We start from the raw sequence: 17,376 nt of genomic DNA on the forward strand, positions 1-17,376 counted from the left end.
TTTTTTTTCCTTTTAGGTATAGACAAATGCAGCTTGGCACAGAAAGCAAAGTAGCTGAACTTCTTCACCAAAGTAAGTTAAAGTCCTTTGAAAGTGAACATGTTCAACTCATGCAACAAGAAACAGCTAAGAATCTTTCACAGTGCCAAATGGAATGTGAGAAATATCAGAGAAAGCTGGAGGTATGTTATATACAGAGACACTTTACAGGGCATTACATAGTTGTTTTCAATTAGAATTTTAAATGGAAAAGCCCGGGGAAAAAGTAGCAAAGAACATACACGGCTGAATTAGTATCTCCACCAAATTCTGCTGAAGCAGAATCTAATGACAAAGCTTATTAAGTTTGACCAGTTCAATGGAAAGCAAGACTTAGGGGAGAGGAAGAAGGCAAAACAATCTCTCATGGAGAGATGTTGAAGACTACCTCATTCATGTGAGGTATATATATGCTTGTATCACAGAGCTGCTTATGTCAGTCTATGTGATTACTGTAGGGAAAGAAGACAGTTATACCAGAACAGTTATAGTGAATTCAGTATCATTATTAAAAGTAGGATTTGTAATAGCATTGTTATGTAATAAAAGTACTTTTTATTGATACATAATTCTGGAACAAATTTTTACAGCTAAAGAAGTCAAGGAGAGCATGGTGTATACAGCATTGAAAAGACCTAACATTGCTAATTCTATCGTGGTGGGTTGATCTTGGCTGGCTGCCAGACACCCACCCAGCCGCTCTCTCAGTCCCCCTCCTCAAGAGGACAGGGTGTTAAATAAGCTGAAAAAGCTTGTGGATTGATATAAAGATAGGGAGAACACTTACCAATTACCATCATGGGCAAAACAGACTTGACCTGGGGAAAATTAATTTCACTTACTACCAATTGAAATAGATTTGGATGGTGAGAAATAAAGTAAAAAACTAAAACATCTTTCCCCATGCCTTTCTCTTCTGGGTTTAACTTCCCTCCTTCACTTCTGACTCCTACCTCCCCCTCCCTGAGCAGCGCAGGGAGAGATGGGGAATGGGGGTTGGGGTCAGTCCATAACAGCTCCTCTCTGCTGTTCCTTCTTCCTCACACTTTTACCCTGCTCTAGTGTGGATCCTGCATGGGCTGCAGCTTCCTTCAGGAGAAAATCTGCTCCTACTTGGGCTCTCCACAGGTTGCAGTTCCTTCAGGGCATGTCCACCTGCTCCAGCATGGGGTCCTGTATGGGCTGCAGTGTGAATATCTGATCTGGCGTGGTCTTCATGGTCTGTAGGAGGACAACCTACTTCACCACGGTCTGCTCTATGGGCTGCAAGGGAATCTCTGCTCTGACACCTGGAGCACCTCCTCCCCTCCTTCTCTCACCTTGGTGTCTGCACCAAGGCTGTTTCTCACACTTTTTTCCCTCATTCCTCACTGCCATGCAGCATTTTTGTCCTTTCTCAAATACATTTCCCTTGAGGTGCCACCGCCTTGGCTGAGGGGCTCAGCCGTTCCCTGCAGTGGGTCGGTTGGAACCGGCTGTGTCCGGCACGGGGCAGACCCAGCCTTTCCTCACAGAGGCCGCCCCTGCAGCCCCCACTGCCAGCGCCTGGGCACCTGCACCCAGTGCACCTATTTACGTAGAGTTGAATGACTTGGACCTTTTTATCTCTACAAGCTTAGAATTTATTATCTTTCAAACATGTACTTTCATATCCTGTTCACCTATTTTAGTATTGGAAAGGTGTCCAGTATTCAGCAAAGCAAACTTACTTTAAAACAAAATTTATTCACCTGTGCAAAGTTAGTCCCAAAATCATATCACTGAGTCCAGTTTGTGAGATTTAAATGAGATTGGCAGTGTATGTCTAAAACAAACGTCAGGATACAAACTGGACAGGACAGAATAAAAAAACTTTTTTTCAAGTGCCAGCTATGGCAGCCTTCATTTTTTGAAGAAGGATGCTGTTATTCAACTCCCCACATTTCTAGTGCTGAACCTGCCTAGGGTGTTTATGAAAAGGGACTATAGAGCAGAAACAGAATTAGAGAGATTTAGATAAAATGTAATTTCTTGTTTTGTCTGTATTGGGACATTCAGATCCTGGCTGATGAGGTTAGTTGTGGTCACGAGCACTGGAAGTGGCAGGGTTGGAATTAGAGAGATTTAGATAAAATGTAATTTCTTGTTTTGTCTGTATTGGGACATTCAGATCCTGGCTGATGAGGTTAGTTGTGGTCACGAGCACTGGAAGTGGTAGTTTTGCTAGACTTTGAGGTTGCTAAACAGACTTTTAATTGCACAGACATGTCTAAACTTTGAGAAGATAGTTAAATTTGAGTTATATTTCCTTTTTTCTTTGTGGTATTTATTTGATCTGAATAACATCTTGACTATTTGGCATTCAGTTCTACTAACACTTTTGGCACTTCCTTTTCTCTTTAGAGAGACACTTTGAAACCAGTGCTCTTTCGTTAAGAAATGTTCTTGCAGAATTTAAATATTTGATGTCTGAAGCTTTTACTTTTGTTCCTTTTGACTGAATTCTTAATTTTTTAATTTCCTTTCTTATATATAGTATCAATGTACTAAGGGTCTTTTCTTACCCTTCTTATAGGATATTGCTCTTAATTAATAGTGTAGTCATTAGTATCTTGTGGCTCAGCTACAGCTGCTTTTGTGAACCAACTCTTGTTTTTATTTGGATTTCAGCACAGAGTAGTTTCTCTTCTTATGCATGCTAAAACTAGGAAACAGATGGTTTATATGTTGCCAAACTTTAACCTATACATTTATTCTTCTGTGACACTGGACCAATCTTTTTATATTCGAGTGGCTTGTTTCTCTAAGCATTGTGCATTCTTTAGTGTTTTTGACAGTGAATCTGGTATTACTGCTGTATACACTATGCATACATTTCTGTATCTCAAGATCTATATTCAATTGTCATCTTGAAAGTTTGGGATTTTTATTTGGGAAGTTAGTATTAAACTTAGCTACAGTACTACTTAGTTATTACTTTACCTGTTTTGGTGGTTTTTTTTCTGCAAAGCAGGTAGATTACTACTTTACTTACCAAGGATTTTTTTATTCCAGTTGGTTTTATAATATTTGTTGTCAATGTTGTTTTCTATATTCAAGCACTATATCAAACTTCAGTTCCTATAAGGACCTTTATAACTTTTACTTTTGAATATGTGCTTTTTTGTTTAAGTTTAGTGGATTAAGTATTTACATTAGTCCTGAATGTTAATGGCATATTATCTTTTATTAATAAGTAAAAAATAAGAATCTGGTATATCTTAAATACCAAATTTTGATATTTGTGCATTTACCATTCTGTAAAGGAACCTTCTTTTTTTTAATTGATAACTGAAATCTGAATCCAGTTAAAACAACAAAAATAAATGCATTTACACTGTTTTGACTGCTGTGTATTAATTTTTTTAGCTGTCACCTTGTTTTTCCTAACTCTCCTTTAAAATTCTTGTAGCTTTTTCAGAGACAGATTCTTAGAATTAATAAGGCCTTAGGAGATAGGCATAAGTGATATGACCTGAGTGTATAATCTGTGCAAGATAATATAGTTGAAAAAATAACTGTTTTTTAAAGTATTCTAATCTTTCTTTTGCAAAAGTTACATTAAAAGTTTAGTTTCATACTGCTAAGCATTTTACATGTACTATATTTTGTCTCTTTCATAAATAGCTGTAATGCTGAATCCCTGATCTTTCCATTATTCATTCTCACAGGTGCTGACTAAGGAATTTTATAGTCTTCAGTCTTCTAGTGAAACACGCATTATTGAACTTCAAACACAGAATTCTGAGTTTCAAGCAAGGCTAGATACTTACGAAAAACTTGAAAAAGAGCTTGATGAGATAATATTGCAGACAGCAGAAAGTAAGTTCTGTCACAAATTATATTCTGTCTGTAGGTGGTTCTGGCATTATGACGAGATGTCTTGTTTCTCATGGCACTTGGAAAGTATTACAGCGTCTGTCATTCTCCGTCCTTATGCCTGACAATTAAGATGCAGTAATTATTTTGATATAAAGTATTAATGACGGATTTCTAAATGTATCTGTAAATATGTGTCAAATAAACATGAACTTAGACGTATGGATATTAAAAATCATCTCAGTGTTTCTGTTTCCCTCATTTTTCGTTATTCTAATCGTCCATTATAACTAGATATGTTTTTTTAGGATTCTTTTATAATTTAAGTATATTCTGAATACCAGGAAACCCTCTTTTGTTGACAGACAATTATAGGTTTCATTGTATGGTACAGTCATTAATGTGAATTTTTGAATGAATTGGGGGGGGGGAAAGCCCTTCCTTGTGTTGAATTAATAATAATTAGACGTTAAGTAGTTGCTTGTGGCAGATCAGTCTGTTCCAAGTACTAAACCCTGGATTAAATTCAGGTCTGATTACTTTTGAAAATTTTTGTCTCCGGTTGGCAAAAATAACAATATCTGTTCTCAAACACAGCAAAATTTCTGTGAAATCTCTATTGATTTGATTCTCAGCCTAAATGAATCCACAAAGCAAGTAATTTCTAATTTGAAAGTAAAGAAAGAAAAGTAAGAAATCTTCAAGTCTTTTAGCCTGTGTGTAACCAGAGTAGGACATTTTAAGATTTCAAACTAGTTCATGTATCTTCTTGTCCTTTTCTCTTTCTTTGCTCCTCCAAAAAAGAATCACAATTTATAAATAATGTTTTCCAGGTAGAAGATCATTGCATAAGCTTTATATATAAAACAATAGTGTAGAGAAAAGTATGTATTACTGGGATGCAGTGATATCTGGGTATCTTTAGTAATTAGACTGTACATACTTTATTAATTTTATACACTGCAGCTTGTACTTGTTAGAATGGCATGACTACCCAAAGGTTCCAGTGTGACCATAAGCATGTTTGCTATATACATGCTTATGTTATAGTCAGTAACATGTTTTTTGAAGTATATATAAACTTTCCTAAGGAGTATTTACTTATTAATACAGAATTTTTGGACCTTACCTTCTTTTTTTTTTTTCCCCCAAGGAGAAGAAAGAGTTCAGAATGCTGTTTTTTGTTTACACTGATTTGTATTTTCTTATGCATCTTGGGGTGGCAGTAAAGTTTTTTACAGAACTAAATCATTCATAACTTCTTCTTAACTATGTATTTTAATTACAATTTATATTCTATGCTACAGAATATGGCTTAAAGAAATGAAAGTTTACAAGTGGACTGTTCTGTTAAAATATAATTACTTTTCTGATTTTGTTGGAGAAAAAAGGGAGTTATAGTTCAATATTATTTCAATATACTTTCTATTTAATAGCTAATATTGTTTTTTCTTACTATTATTACAGTGTATTAAATATTGAAAGTTAGGATTAATACTAATTAAGACTGAATTCCAGCACCAAGGTGAAATTCTGAGGAAAATCAGAAGAAATAAAAAGTATTTCCTTTTTAAAAACACTTTGAAAGAAAACAGACATACTTCTCCCTGTGTCTCAAATCATTTTCCTTTTTAAAAACACTTTGTGAAGGAGAAGACATACTTTTCCCTGTGTCTCAAATCATGTCCTGGCATTTACATGTCATGAATAGCTAAAGGTAGAAAAAAAAAATTCCCTTTTTAAAAACATTTGGAAGGAGACCAGACATCCCCAGAATTTTCTATGGACATTAGTGAGAATAAGATTTTACTCTTCAGTCCTGTGGTCATTTCTTTATATTTCAATACCATGTAATATTTTTTTCTTCTCCTTGAGTTATGAAGCCTCTGCTGTTTTAAAATATTTGGGGGTGCTGCTGGGGGTTAGGTTCTCTGGACTTTTTAATAAACTGTGTATTTGGACATGTGAGGTGGCTTTTGTCATATAATCATATAAGCTTTTTATTTCTTCCTTTGGAGAATGTACATGTGGAAGAGATCACTGAATTGTGACTGTTACTTCCTCATCATTATGCCTCACTATATTAATATTGAAATAACATAAACAGCCTATTCAGGAAACTATCAAGAATTTATGTAGCCACTCCTTACAGCATCTGAGTGGTTTCCACATGAATAACAATAGTAAACTTTCTTGGCATTTGTCTATTTTTCCTTTTCAGGGTAAAATCTTCACTTTGGGATGTTTTCGTTGTAGACTAATAGTTTGATTTTTCTTGCTTCCATTGGTTAGTATCTTTTTAAGGAAAAGGTTGAACCTATCTGTATCCTCACAATGGCACTTCTTTTGCTAAGTAGTATAAAAAAACCTGTCATTAATAAGTGTCCCCTAACTTGTAAAATGTTTATTTTACACCACAAAGTCAGGTGAAGAGCCTGGAAAGACATAAAAGAAGAGAAGCACACACTGATACAGAACATTACTTTGGCTTGATACCTACAACAATTCCAAATTTTTTTGTGTTTGTCTTCACGATCTGACATTTACATGGACACTACTGACAGAGATTAATTTGTAGGGCAGGATCTTACTGACATTTTTCTGAGTCATACAACACCAAATTTGTAACCAAAAAGAAGAATTATGATAAAGGCAGGTTAAATTATTTTTTTATGTTTTTCTGAACCAGAGGTATTTAAGGCACTGGATGATTCCCCGTCATAACTAAGACAGCCTTCAAAATATGAAGTTCTGGTGCATTTGTACTGCCACATCAGTAAACTTTTTCTATCATACTTACTGAAATTTCTGTGTTGTTTTTCATGTAACTAGATATGTGACTTATTGCAAGTGCTCTACTAGAGGCTTTTCTCTTTCTAAATGTGTTTTAAGAATCCTCATTTAAAATAGCATTAAAAGGGTATTAGACAAGTGAGGGAAGAAGCTATAGCGTGGAAGTTGTTGCGAGGAGAAGGTATTTCTGATTTTGGGGCACTTGAACATTAGGAAAGATGAGTCAGATAGGACTGTCAGGTAATTTCCTAAATTTGTTTCTCCTGTTCCCAACTACTCGATTCATCAAAGCTGTTGTGTGGTGCCTGGGCTGGTGTTCGCTTGTGCTCCCTCCTTCTATCACACCCCTGCCTCTCCCCCTTTCTCTTTGTCCCCTTTTACCCCTCCTCTGTCCCCCTCTCTCTGCCCCTACCTTCCTCACACACACACACTTTTTTTTTTCTTTTTTTTTCCTCTGGCCCACTTTATCTTACAGGAGAGAGGAAACATGAATTACACAAGCTGAAATATTAAAATCTGTACACGTTTTAATCTTACTGCTATTGGGATTTCTTTTCAAAGCAATTCCAATGTGTTTTAAATCCTTAGAAATACATTTTCAGAAATAAATCATCTATGGAGGCAGAGATTATTTTGAATATTTTTACTTTGCATAAACATAAGAATCTCCTTCTTGCCCTTCTCTGAAGATGGGTATGGCATTTGTTTTCCTCAGGTTATCAGAAATTTCTGATCACCACAGTCTTTCAAAAATGATAGTGAGCAGCCTCACAGTGACATCAGCTCCCTCAGCAACTGGGATGCGTCCCTTCTGGTCCCATGGACTTCTTTGTGTCCAGTTGGCTTAAGCACTCCCTAATTTTATCTTCCTCTACTTCCTTATGTATGCACAGAAAATGAATTCTTTAGAAAACAAACCTAAGCAACCTAACCCTGTACTGCTGAATTACATTTATACTATTAGTGTGTATTTTGTGTCTATACCAATAATATGAATATTAAAGGACACTGAACTCTTCCTTTACTTTCATATTGCATAAATGTTATGTTAATCAGAAAAATAAAAAGTGAAAAGCCTGCCAGTGTTTTAAGAAATTAATTATGGCACTGTATTAATGCTAATTGTGAACAAAATTGTTCCACTGAAGTCCAGAAGATTACACCAACTGAAAATCTAGCTTCTAGAAAAATGTTTGTGTGTGTGTATAATTATAAATAGAATTGCTTAGAAGTTTGTAAGTTCTTCCACTGTAATTATGTTCTTCAACAGTACCTTTCTGCAATTTTTTGCAGTGGAAAATGAAGTTGAAGCTGAAAGGGTTCTCTTCTCATATGGGTATGGTGCTAATGTTCCTACAACAGCCAAAAGACGACTAAAGCAAAGGTAAAAAAGTGCCTCCTGAATTTACTTGTTCGAGATAAAGTAAATGAAGATATGTGCATTATGTTTTGTCTTAGAATCCAGCCAGTTTGATTAACATAGAGTTTTTTTAATGACTTAAGTATACAGGAATAGAATGAAGACTAGGACCTGTTAATGTGGTTGATGCATATAAATGAGCGTATACATATTTTTCTAGGTCATTTTAAGATCTTTTTTCCTTGTCTTTCAGAAAGATGAATTTTAATTGCATAAAACTAAACAGCTATAAAAACAGACTACTTACATTGTTTACATGTATATAATAGGAAATAAGTTTTTAATACCCTAAAAATGGTTGTGTGTAATTGTAACAAAAACACATTTGTCAGGAAATTAAGAAGGCCAAGGTTTCAGAGCATCGCTATTTCATCTTTACAAATACAGGATCTGATTCCAGTTATATTTCTTCAGTTTGCTCTGATACCATTTGATCAATAAATAAAAGTGATGTGTAGGGTGAATAACATACCTCTTGATCATAGTGATTTTTAAATAATAAATTTATATTATGCGTTGTCTTTAAGAAATAACAGTGACATTTGAATGGCTCATTGTGAGCATAAAGGCTTCAACTCACTGCGAAGTATAGGGAATGTGGATTTATTTATAACATTTTTAAACTGTGACCACAGCAAAACTTTTGCTGTTGTTCAAAATATGTGTAGAGAGTATAAAAATAAAACATAACCTAAGATTGGAATCATGGAATAGTGGGATGATTTAGGTCGGAAGGAACATCTGGACGTCAGCAGGGTTCAACACCATGCTCAGAGCAAATCCAATTGTTCAAGAGCTTGTCCAGCTAAGTTTTGATTTTCTCTATGGATAGAGATTCCACATCCTTCACAATATCAGGTCAGAGTAATGTGATTGTTTTTTTGTCCAGAATCCTGTCTCCAGCCTGGCAGAGGTGATACCACAATTAGAATGGAATTAGATTCATTCCTTGCACTTTGAGTGTGTCTACAATTTGCTTAAATGCAGGAAATTCAACTGCATAATTTGTGTTAGTGGTAGACTTTGACCGTGCTGTCTTCTGCCAAAATGAGAAACTCCACCATCATTGGTGGACACACAAAGAAGAGTATAAAGACAGGGTGAACATGTACCATAGCTTCACCGTGTACATTTCTAGCATTCAGGAGCTGGAAGTGCAGGTTTTGTCATGTATAGCTGTTTTTTACTACAAGTATTAGTTTGTTTAGTCGTTTTTGTCCTCTTAACCCCCACCTTCTCCATGACAAAGAATATTTAACACCGAAAGTTACTGATGAGAAATAAGGGCAAATGATGGTCTGTTCATGTTTGCAACAAAGATTTATGGGCCACGTACTATTTCTTCTGTCCTTTATATTTGTTTTTCAAGTAAGTGATGTCGATATGATTGTCAATCAGATTAGACCTGTTGTGCAGTTACGTATTGCTGACAAAAATCAAAAAATCATAAAGATTTTATGTAGTACTTAACTTTGGCATGGCTTAATTTGTTCCTTCACATTTTTAAACCTCTTCAGATTGTTTCCTTGTAAGATTTCTTTTTATATTGCATAAAATTCAAGACAAAAGGGGGGGGGGAGGGGGGGAGAAACTCCATAACCCTGTTCTATGTCTGTTTTAGGAAACTGTTGAGAGTTCTATAGCATCATTTCCTCAAACTTCAGTTCCTTCCTCTTCTGTCGATAGTTTGGGAACTCTTCTGAGTTTCAGCTTAGATCCTTCTTTTTCCCCACCTTATTAGATTCAGTTTAGATTATTTACATATAAAAGAATTCTGCTAAATCACCTTTGAATGGTGAATCTGATGATCAATAAGCCAGGATTTCAGATGTGCTTAGAAGTGACTCTATCAGAATGCCTCATATACTCCTCTTTTGTTCCAAAAGGCACTGGCAGATAAAGCTGGTTTAATCCTTCATAATGGTGTTGGAGACTTCATAGACTTTCTTTATCTTTTGAAAATTAAGAAGATTAAAAAAGCCATAAAAGTCTGTGTATGGTTTACCTGCTGCTGTTCTGACTCAAGGAAAACTGCCATGCAGAAAATGTGTGTGATGCCTTTGGCTCCCTAAGCTTTAAAGCAAAGTCTCTGTGACACCAACTTCTATGTTGAGAGACATTAAAGAAACACAGATAAGTTTTCTGCTCTCCGGGATTGCTTAAGGAAAGAGAATCTATTACAAATGTGAATAATCTTCTTTTTGGAGTCCACTATCTGCTCTTTAATTCCAGACATGTGTGATCCTAAATGAAGAGCTCTTGTAAGTTCACAGCATGTACTTCAGTCTCTGAAACTTTGTACAAAACCACCTATTCAAGATGGTGCATTGTGGGGTCTATACCTCTTTGCCTACTTGCCAGAAACAACTATTTCATTACTTCGAACGTAGGCACCATACACCCATACTGGTAAATTAAACATGTGTGGGAGCATTCTGAAGCATCGAGACCAAATGGCATGTAGTGGCCCACTTCCATAAAACTAAACTCTCAGTGTAGGTTAGCTGCATATGAACTTTGTATTGGCAATGATTGCTTGCCCACGCTAACTCTTCAGCTATACTAGGCACTGTTTGGGAGTGTTAATGAGTAAATGCCAGAATACTACCAGGAACACTCTAGTGGTTTGCTAACAATAAATTATCACATTCTTGAGCACTGCATAGTTTTCTAGTATAGTTAGAATCAAAGTTTTCCAGCATATAAGATGTCTTTGCAGATCAGTCCCTTTGTCCCTTTGCTTTAAATTTAGAGTAGTCAAAAAACATATTGACAAGCATACTTGAAAGACGTACTTGTGTTTATCCTTAAATAGTTGCAAATTCAGGTCAAGTTCACTGAATAGTTGTAGCTGGGAAAATTATGATGGGCTACATTCCCAAAGCTGCCATGGGAAGGTATCCATGTTTCCCCTTGAACTCTAATAACTAATGTATAAGATCCCTAACTAGAGATATCAGAGCAGTACTTCATTTCTCTTTTGTACTAGATGGGCTCTTAACACACATCTTGTATCTCCTAAATAAAAATCCAAATAACTAGTTTGGAGAATTATTTTCTCTTTTTGTCAGTTATTGTTTACACAGTGTAATGTTCCTTGTAGGAGGACCTGAGAAACAACCTCTTACCAACCTGAAATTCTCAATAGCATTCACTAATTCCTCTCATACAAGGCGAAAGTAAAAGATTCTGTATGAAAGGGTAGATTTATAACACAGGTGAAGAATATTAAGACTTCTGCCAAATCTAAGTGTATTCCCTTTTATTGAGGAGAAGGTGGAGGTTATGACTGGTCAAATTTTCAGAGAAAGTTTATGCACTCATCTAGCTTTACACACTCTAAGCCTCAGCTTAAGCATAAATATAATCTCCCTGTCGGTCTGCTTTAGACCTCTTATAGATTCAGTATCATGGTCAAGAACTGGATAACACTTTGCTATCTATTATTTGGAGACTAACAGTATTACATTTTCAGTTTATGGATGGTAAGCATTGATAGTCTAAGATCTGAACTGGAGTGACTTCTCCCTTTCTTCAATATAAAAGTTTCTGAAAAATGGCTCACATTTAACTGGAAGTATAGATTGCTGTGGAGAGCCGTTACTCCAGTGGTTAAGCCACACTAAAAAGGGGTATTAGCCCTGTATATCTTCCTCATTTTTAGAGCTCTGAATTTCCCATGTCACGTTGTGAAATAGATTGGTGACTAGAGTACCTAAACACAGAGGGGTACAGTGATAAATTCTCTAGATACAATTTTGATAATAAGCCACCAAGCTGCTGAATCCTATAAAGATGGCAGGATTCATTACACGATACATAAATTTAGACATCTAATCATAGGTTTAACACAGAGACTTGGCGTCTAACCTCCCATTATAACCAATTTAGTTCTAATCAATACAGTCAATGGAGTTTGGCGTACATTTCAGTTCACCATCCAGGAGTCCATTTTAGTGGAATATAGGTAGGCTCTACAGTCTATATTGAATAGGACTAAATGATTAATAACAGCTTCAAAGACTAGCTTAGATGTCTGGAAGTAGGCTCTGCAATTGCATACTGAATCTTCCCATTGCTGCCTATGGAACTATGCTGTTGAATTGATGATAAACTCTTATGACTTTGGACGTGAAACATGCAAGAGGTTGAGGATCTAATTTTTTAACTAGGGTGTTTAAGTAACTCGATAATCTTTTCTCTTCACTTCTAAGTTAATTTGTGGCTCTGCGTAAGACTTTATTTAAAAAAAAAGTGGCAATAACATTTAATTATTTAGCATATTAAATGTCAGACAAAACAATTTTGCCTCTGTTTTGAAAATAATAAAATACTACATTTTTCAGTGTTCCGCTACAAAATGTATATTAATGTGCTTTTTTTTTTTAAATTAAGGAGAAGCCAATTACAGTGATTCCATAAAGTTGCTAAAAAGTGAATGCTTATATATAGTTGAAACATTTTGACGATTACTGCATTTGTGTAGTATTGTACAAATTATGTAGGTAATTACTTTGTAGAAAATATTACAATGGCATAACTGTGGGAGTGCTATTTCAGTGCTGTTAAATTTTGTAATATTTTCATTGTTTTTCTGACTTTGACCATTCTGCATGTTTTACTATGTAGTTTATATATATTAGTATTTAAGCATTGGTGAAAAATTAAGGCAATCAAGTTCTGAAGTATAAATGTGAGAATTTCTTTTGCATATTTTGGAAAAAGTTCAACTTGAGCTTGCTTTTTGTTGGCACAGCGTTCACTTGGCAAGGAGGTTACTGCAGCTAGAAAAGCAAAACTCATTGCTTGTAAAAGATCTGGAACATCAGAAGGAACAAGTAACACAGATTTCACAAGAGGTAAATTGCTGCTACAAAAAAATCAAATCTGTAGAGGCTATAAACATTGCAGAACAGCTGTTCATAAAATGAAATATTTTCTAAACAGTGTTTATTATCTATTTGATATAAAAAAATGGCCTCATAATTAACCAAAACTCTATGTTAAACGTTTTCAAAGAAGTTTATATTGTATTTTGAAACCAAGATCAAAAGAAGAATTACTTCACAGGCTAAACAAGAATGTAAGCCAGACAGACAACGTTCTGATTTCTAAACGGAAGACCAGCTAGCCAAACTAGTTTGTTCTGTTTGATAGTTAATTGTTCAATGAATACCTCGTTACTTTTTACACAGCTCTTCTCTTAAATCACCTTTGAAGATATTTCTGTAAATCCTTTTCTACATTGTTCAGTTCTTGAGTCTTGAATATACAAATCTAGGGAATGTTTAACATAAGCTGCTTTTCAAAAAGTTGTTGTTTTTTTTTTTTTTTACTTTGTTACAGTGAGTTTAATTTCATGATCTTTTAAAATTCTATATATAAAATACCTGAACACATATTACATTGACATGGAGAACAAACACTAAACAAAACTCAGCTTGAAATCTCCCAGAATTAGGGCTAACTAATTTTTTGAAGTATTTTTAGGATTGTTTTCTAACTTTCTCTTGGGAACCAAAGAACTTCCAGATTTGCTGTTAGATATTGCCACCATATGGAATTTCTAGGCTGACAGTTGCAGGAATGTGGTTAACAGTTTGATTTTTAAAGCCATGGTAATTATAAATTAGGATAACTACACCCATGTACTTCACAGTGCAAATACTTGCATTTTCTACGTATTTTAAAATTACGTGAATTTTATATGTGTATATATGATTATATGTATTATTTCAATGAAAGATACATGAACAGTGAAGTTTTTGTACAGATTTTTTTTAACCAATACTACGATTTATTATGGATTCTTCTTAGGTATATCCTAGTAATTTGTATTTGACTAAATCATATCTTTCAAGTCTTCTTGACTTGAAGACATCAAGAGATTTGTGAATCCAATGTTATCCTTGGTATTTTTCTCTATCACTATTCTTTTGCTATCGTTAATAAAATCTATGCTTTATTTCCCACTTAAAGCTGTCTGGTTTCCACTTCAATACATTTCTTCTTACCCACAGTGGGTTTATATTTGCTTCTAGATCACTGATGAAAGATTCAGTACCACTGACCTTAGTTGATATTCCTGCAAAATTCCACTAGAACGTCTTCACCTCATTTTTATTCTCCCATGAGGTGTCACGTAGCCCTTTCTTGATCTTTTATCATATAATGGTATAGTTTAAATCAGAATGTCATGCAGTATGAAGTTCAATGTCTTGCAGATAGCTAACGCACAGCTACTAAGCCTATTAACATCAAACTCAAAGTTAAATAAAATCTTTTAAGACCTGCTTTCTATTAAACTCATGTCTGGCATTCAGCTCTGAATGCTTCATCAGATTTCTTTCTTCCCCCCCTTTTTTTTTGATTTTGCATATGATTATAGGCCATTTTGTTTGATAACAATTACTTAAGCCATTCTGCTTGCCATCCTTCAGTATGTGCACAAAGAGTTTACACTTGTTATTAATGGACAGGAAAATAGTTCATCATTCTCATGTTATACAAACTGATCATCTGACTTCTTTTCAGAGGGCAAAAAATTTTATTGAAAACTTCTGTGTTTTCTTCAGCATTATATACAGTTTTACCGTATCTCTGCCATAATGGGTTGCACTGTTTCTAGGATTTATTTGCTCCCATTTTTTTTGTTCTGAGTTCTATGCCTGCTAATATCAACTTTCCCCTTGAAGTTGTAGCTCCGCTTGTAAATTTTCTGTATTTCATATATTATACTGATTGCTATCTATTACCTTTCTTTATATAGTTAAAGTTTTTAAACTTCTGTTTGCTGTATTTACTGCATCCCCTGAGCTAAGATAGATTTTTTACTCCAAGCTATCGTCTTTCTTGATTTTTTCTTTTTTTTTTTTTTTTTTTTTAAAGAGCAAAACAGACATCCTGTAGAATACAGCATGCTCAGGTAGCCCAGTATTATTATTTTGATTGACATTTTGTTCAGTCATTTAGATGAAATCTAGAACATGTATTGAAAGTTGATGCCAAAGTGATTGGACCAACTTTTCTTTTGAACTTGGATTAAATACTGGTATTTCACTGCAGTATTTATGATACAACTTTTTTTTTTAAGCTCTTTAAAGGAGGGAGGAAAAGAAAAAGACTGCAATAACTACAGTGGATGCTCTTTCTAAGACTCTTTTTTTGGACTGTCCTCAACCAATTGCTGTTGAGCTTTATAGAAAGGAATCATATTGATCTTCCGGGAAAGTCCAGCATTACCAAGAAGAAACTATTGACCTCTCCATAATTTCATTCATTTGATGGAAGTCTGATATAATGTGCCTGCTTGAAAGTTGGAACCCTATGGAAAAGCTCAGGGGCTGAAAAAAAACTTGTCAGTCTTCAGTTAGTCCCATTATAGTTTGTCGGGCTTTATTTAACTGCAGGATCCTATCTACTTTCAGGTCTGTGATACAGAATTAGAAAAGAATTTTCCCTTAAAGTCCTCTTTCTGTTGCTTTGTATAGCAGTGACCTGCAATGTTAAAGTAGGTATTGAGACTTATTTCATACTACAGAAGGTTTGTTGACCATGTCTAGGACAAACAGAATAAAGGAATTCTCGTGACCTGATCCAAGAAAGATCCTCAGCTAGTGATAATCAGTTTATTGCCTCTGCAACTCACTTCACGTTACTCTCAGTTTAAGTAAGTGGAAGGCTATATGTCAGCTTCTGCAAAGTAGTGATCTGCAATTACTACATTTAGTGTCCAATCTAAATTTTGGAATAAATTCACTTTGCAGAGGTTTTGAACAACAGTGCCAGAACCGATGGATAGACAGTCTCTTGTGTCTAGAAAGCTAATATGGTCTTTGGGTGACTTAAAAAGCAAATACTGAGTCAGTATACAGTAAAAGTGATATCCTAAATAAAAACATTTACTAAGCTGATATATTTGGCTTGCTGCTGAATGGCTTTTTCGAGCCTTCATCATGACATTGTATTTGTGCCTTTTGTATGCCTCAATTGAAAAATTTTTACCAAAAGCAGGTTTACATCTCACTCTGAAAGAGAGTGAGCTGAACAATGATGAAATCCTTCGGGTTGATAGAGATGTCCATTCAGGGACAAATAATAAATGTCCAATTGCAAGGTATTAGATTTATCACTTAAAAGAATGACACAGAAATACGTAAGTAAATCTGGTACATTAAGGCAGAAAGAAATCAGTTGCTTACAAAAAATAGTGCTTTTGCTCAAGGATAATGATAAATTTATATACATGTGTGTATATTAGTAAAATTGATCCATTAAATGCATTTAATGCTTAATCGATTACAGTTTAATGACAACCTTTTTTAAGTTTATAGAGTCAAACAGGCAGCAAAGCACCACCATGGAGAGGGAAGGGATAGCCTTTTTTCATAACAGCAGCATGCTTTTTAGCTGGTAAAGTTAGCAAGTTAAGAGATGACTTAGCAGCCTCAAACCAAGCTTACACCACCTTACTTGTCCTTTCCCACTGAAGTACTTTAATTCTTATCAGTGAGAACAATGAGGAACTTCACACAGTGATGACAGCATCCTTTGAAAGTTCTTAGGCTATCAAGAACAGGATTCCAAACAAGATCAGTTGGATTAATTTTCTCCTATAATGGCAGCCTCAAGGTTTTATACTGCAATTTTTAGACCATCCTAGAGATTAGTACTCCATATCTTGGAATTACCTGTTTGTCATGTAAAGAGTCTCTATTGTCTTCCTGAAAGAGTTCTATTGTGATACCTTGTAGTCTTAGAAAAATAATAGCTTTTTTAATTGCTTATCAATTTATTGAAGATAATTAGTTTCTTCACTAAGATGATTGCCTCTTTTTTTTACTTCTCTACAATAAACTTGGAATTTCACTGTGGACTAGAATAAGTATTTCCTGAAGGAACTAATGTATTTAAATAATACTTAAGGATTTGCATTAATTTGAAGAAATGCAATGTTATTGTCTCTCATTTCACTTTTTAAAACGTGGTGGAGTTAACTCCCCTTTTAGTAAGGCCAGTAAGGTGAGCAAGCAAAGTTTTGTCTATATTTTGTTTTTTAATAAATGTGAACCATTACATTATATTTTCTCTGTACATATGACAGAGTATAGAGGGCAGAAGTAAAACTGCAATAAAAATATAATGGAATCAGAGAAAGAAGGAAACACAGTCTCATGTTTTAAAAATTGCGAATAGGAGAAAAATCTGATTTTAGGAAATTCCTGAAATGTTTAAATAGGCTAGGTCTATAGGAAGGGGTTTTTTTTCCCCTGCTTGTTTGGAACAAC

General features: G+C 34.8%; 1 protein-coding gene across 1 annotated transcript in view; it reads left to right on the top strand.

The window, feature by feature from the left end:
* The window catches only part of PIBF1 (progesterone immunomodulatory binding factor 1), a 125,777-nt gene that overhangs the window by 73,028 nt on the left and 35,373 nt on the right, over positions 1–17,376 (top strand). Inside the window, exons 10-13 of the mRNA XM_009281719.2 lie at positions 17–182; positions 3,729–3,879; positions 7,963–8,053; positions 12,846–12,948. Coding sequence (XP_009279994.1) covers positions 17–182; positions 3,729–3,879; positions 7,963–8,053; positions 12,846–12,948 — 511 coding nt within the window. The remainder of the gene's footprint in view (positions 1–16; positions 183–3,728; positions 3,880–7,962; positions 8,054–12,845; positions 12,949–17,376) is intronic.

This window comes from Aptenodytes forsteri, unplaced genomic scaffold (assembly GCF_000699145.1).
Source record: "Aptenodytes forsteri isolate BGI_AS27 unplaced genomic scaffold, ASM69914v1 Scaffold51, whole genome shotgun sequence".
Taxonomy (NCBI): domain Eukaryota; kingdom Metazoa; phylum Chordata; class Aves; order Sphenisciformes; family Spheniscidae; genus Aptenodytes; species Aptenodytes forsteri.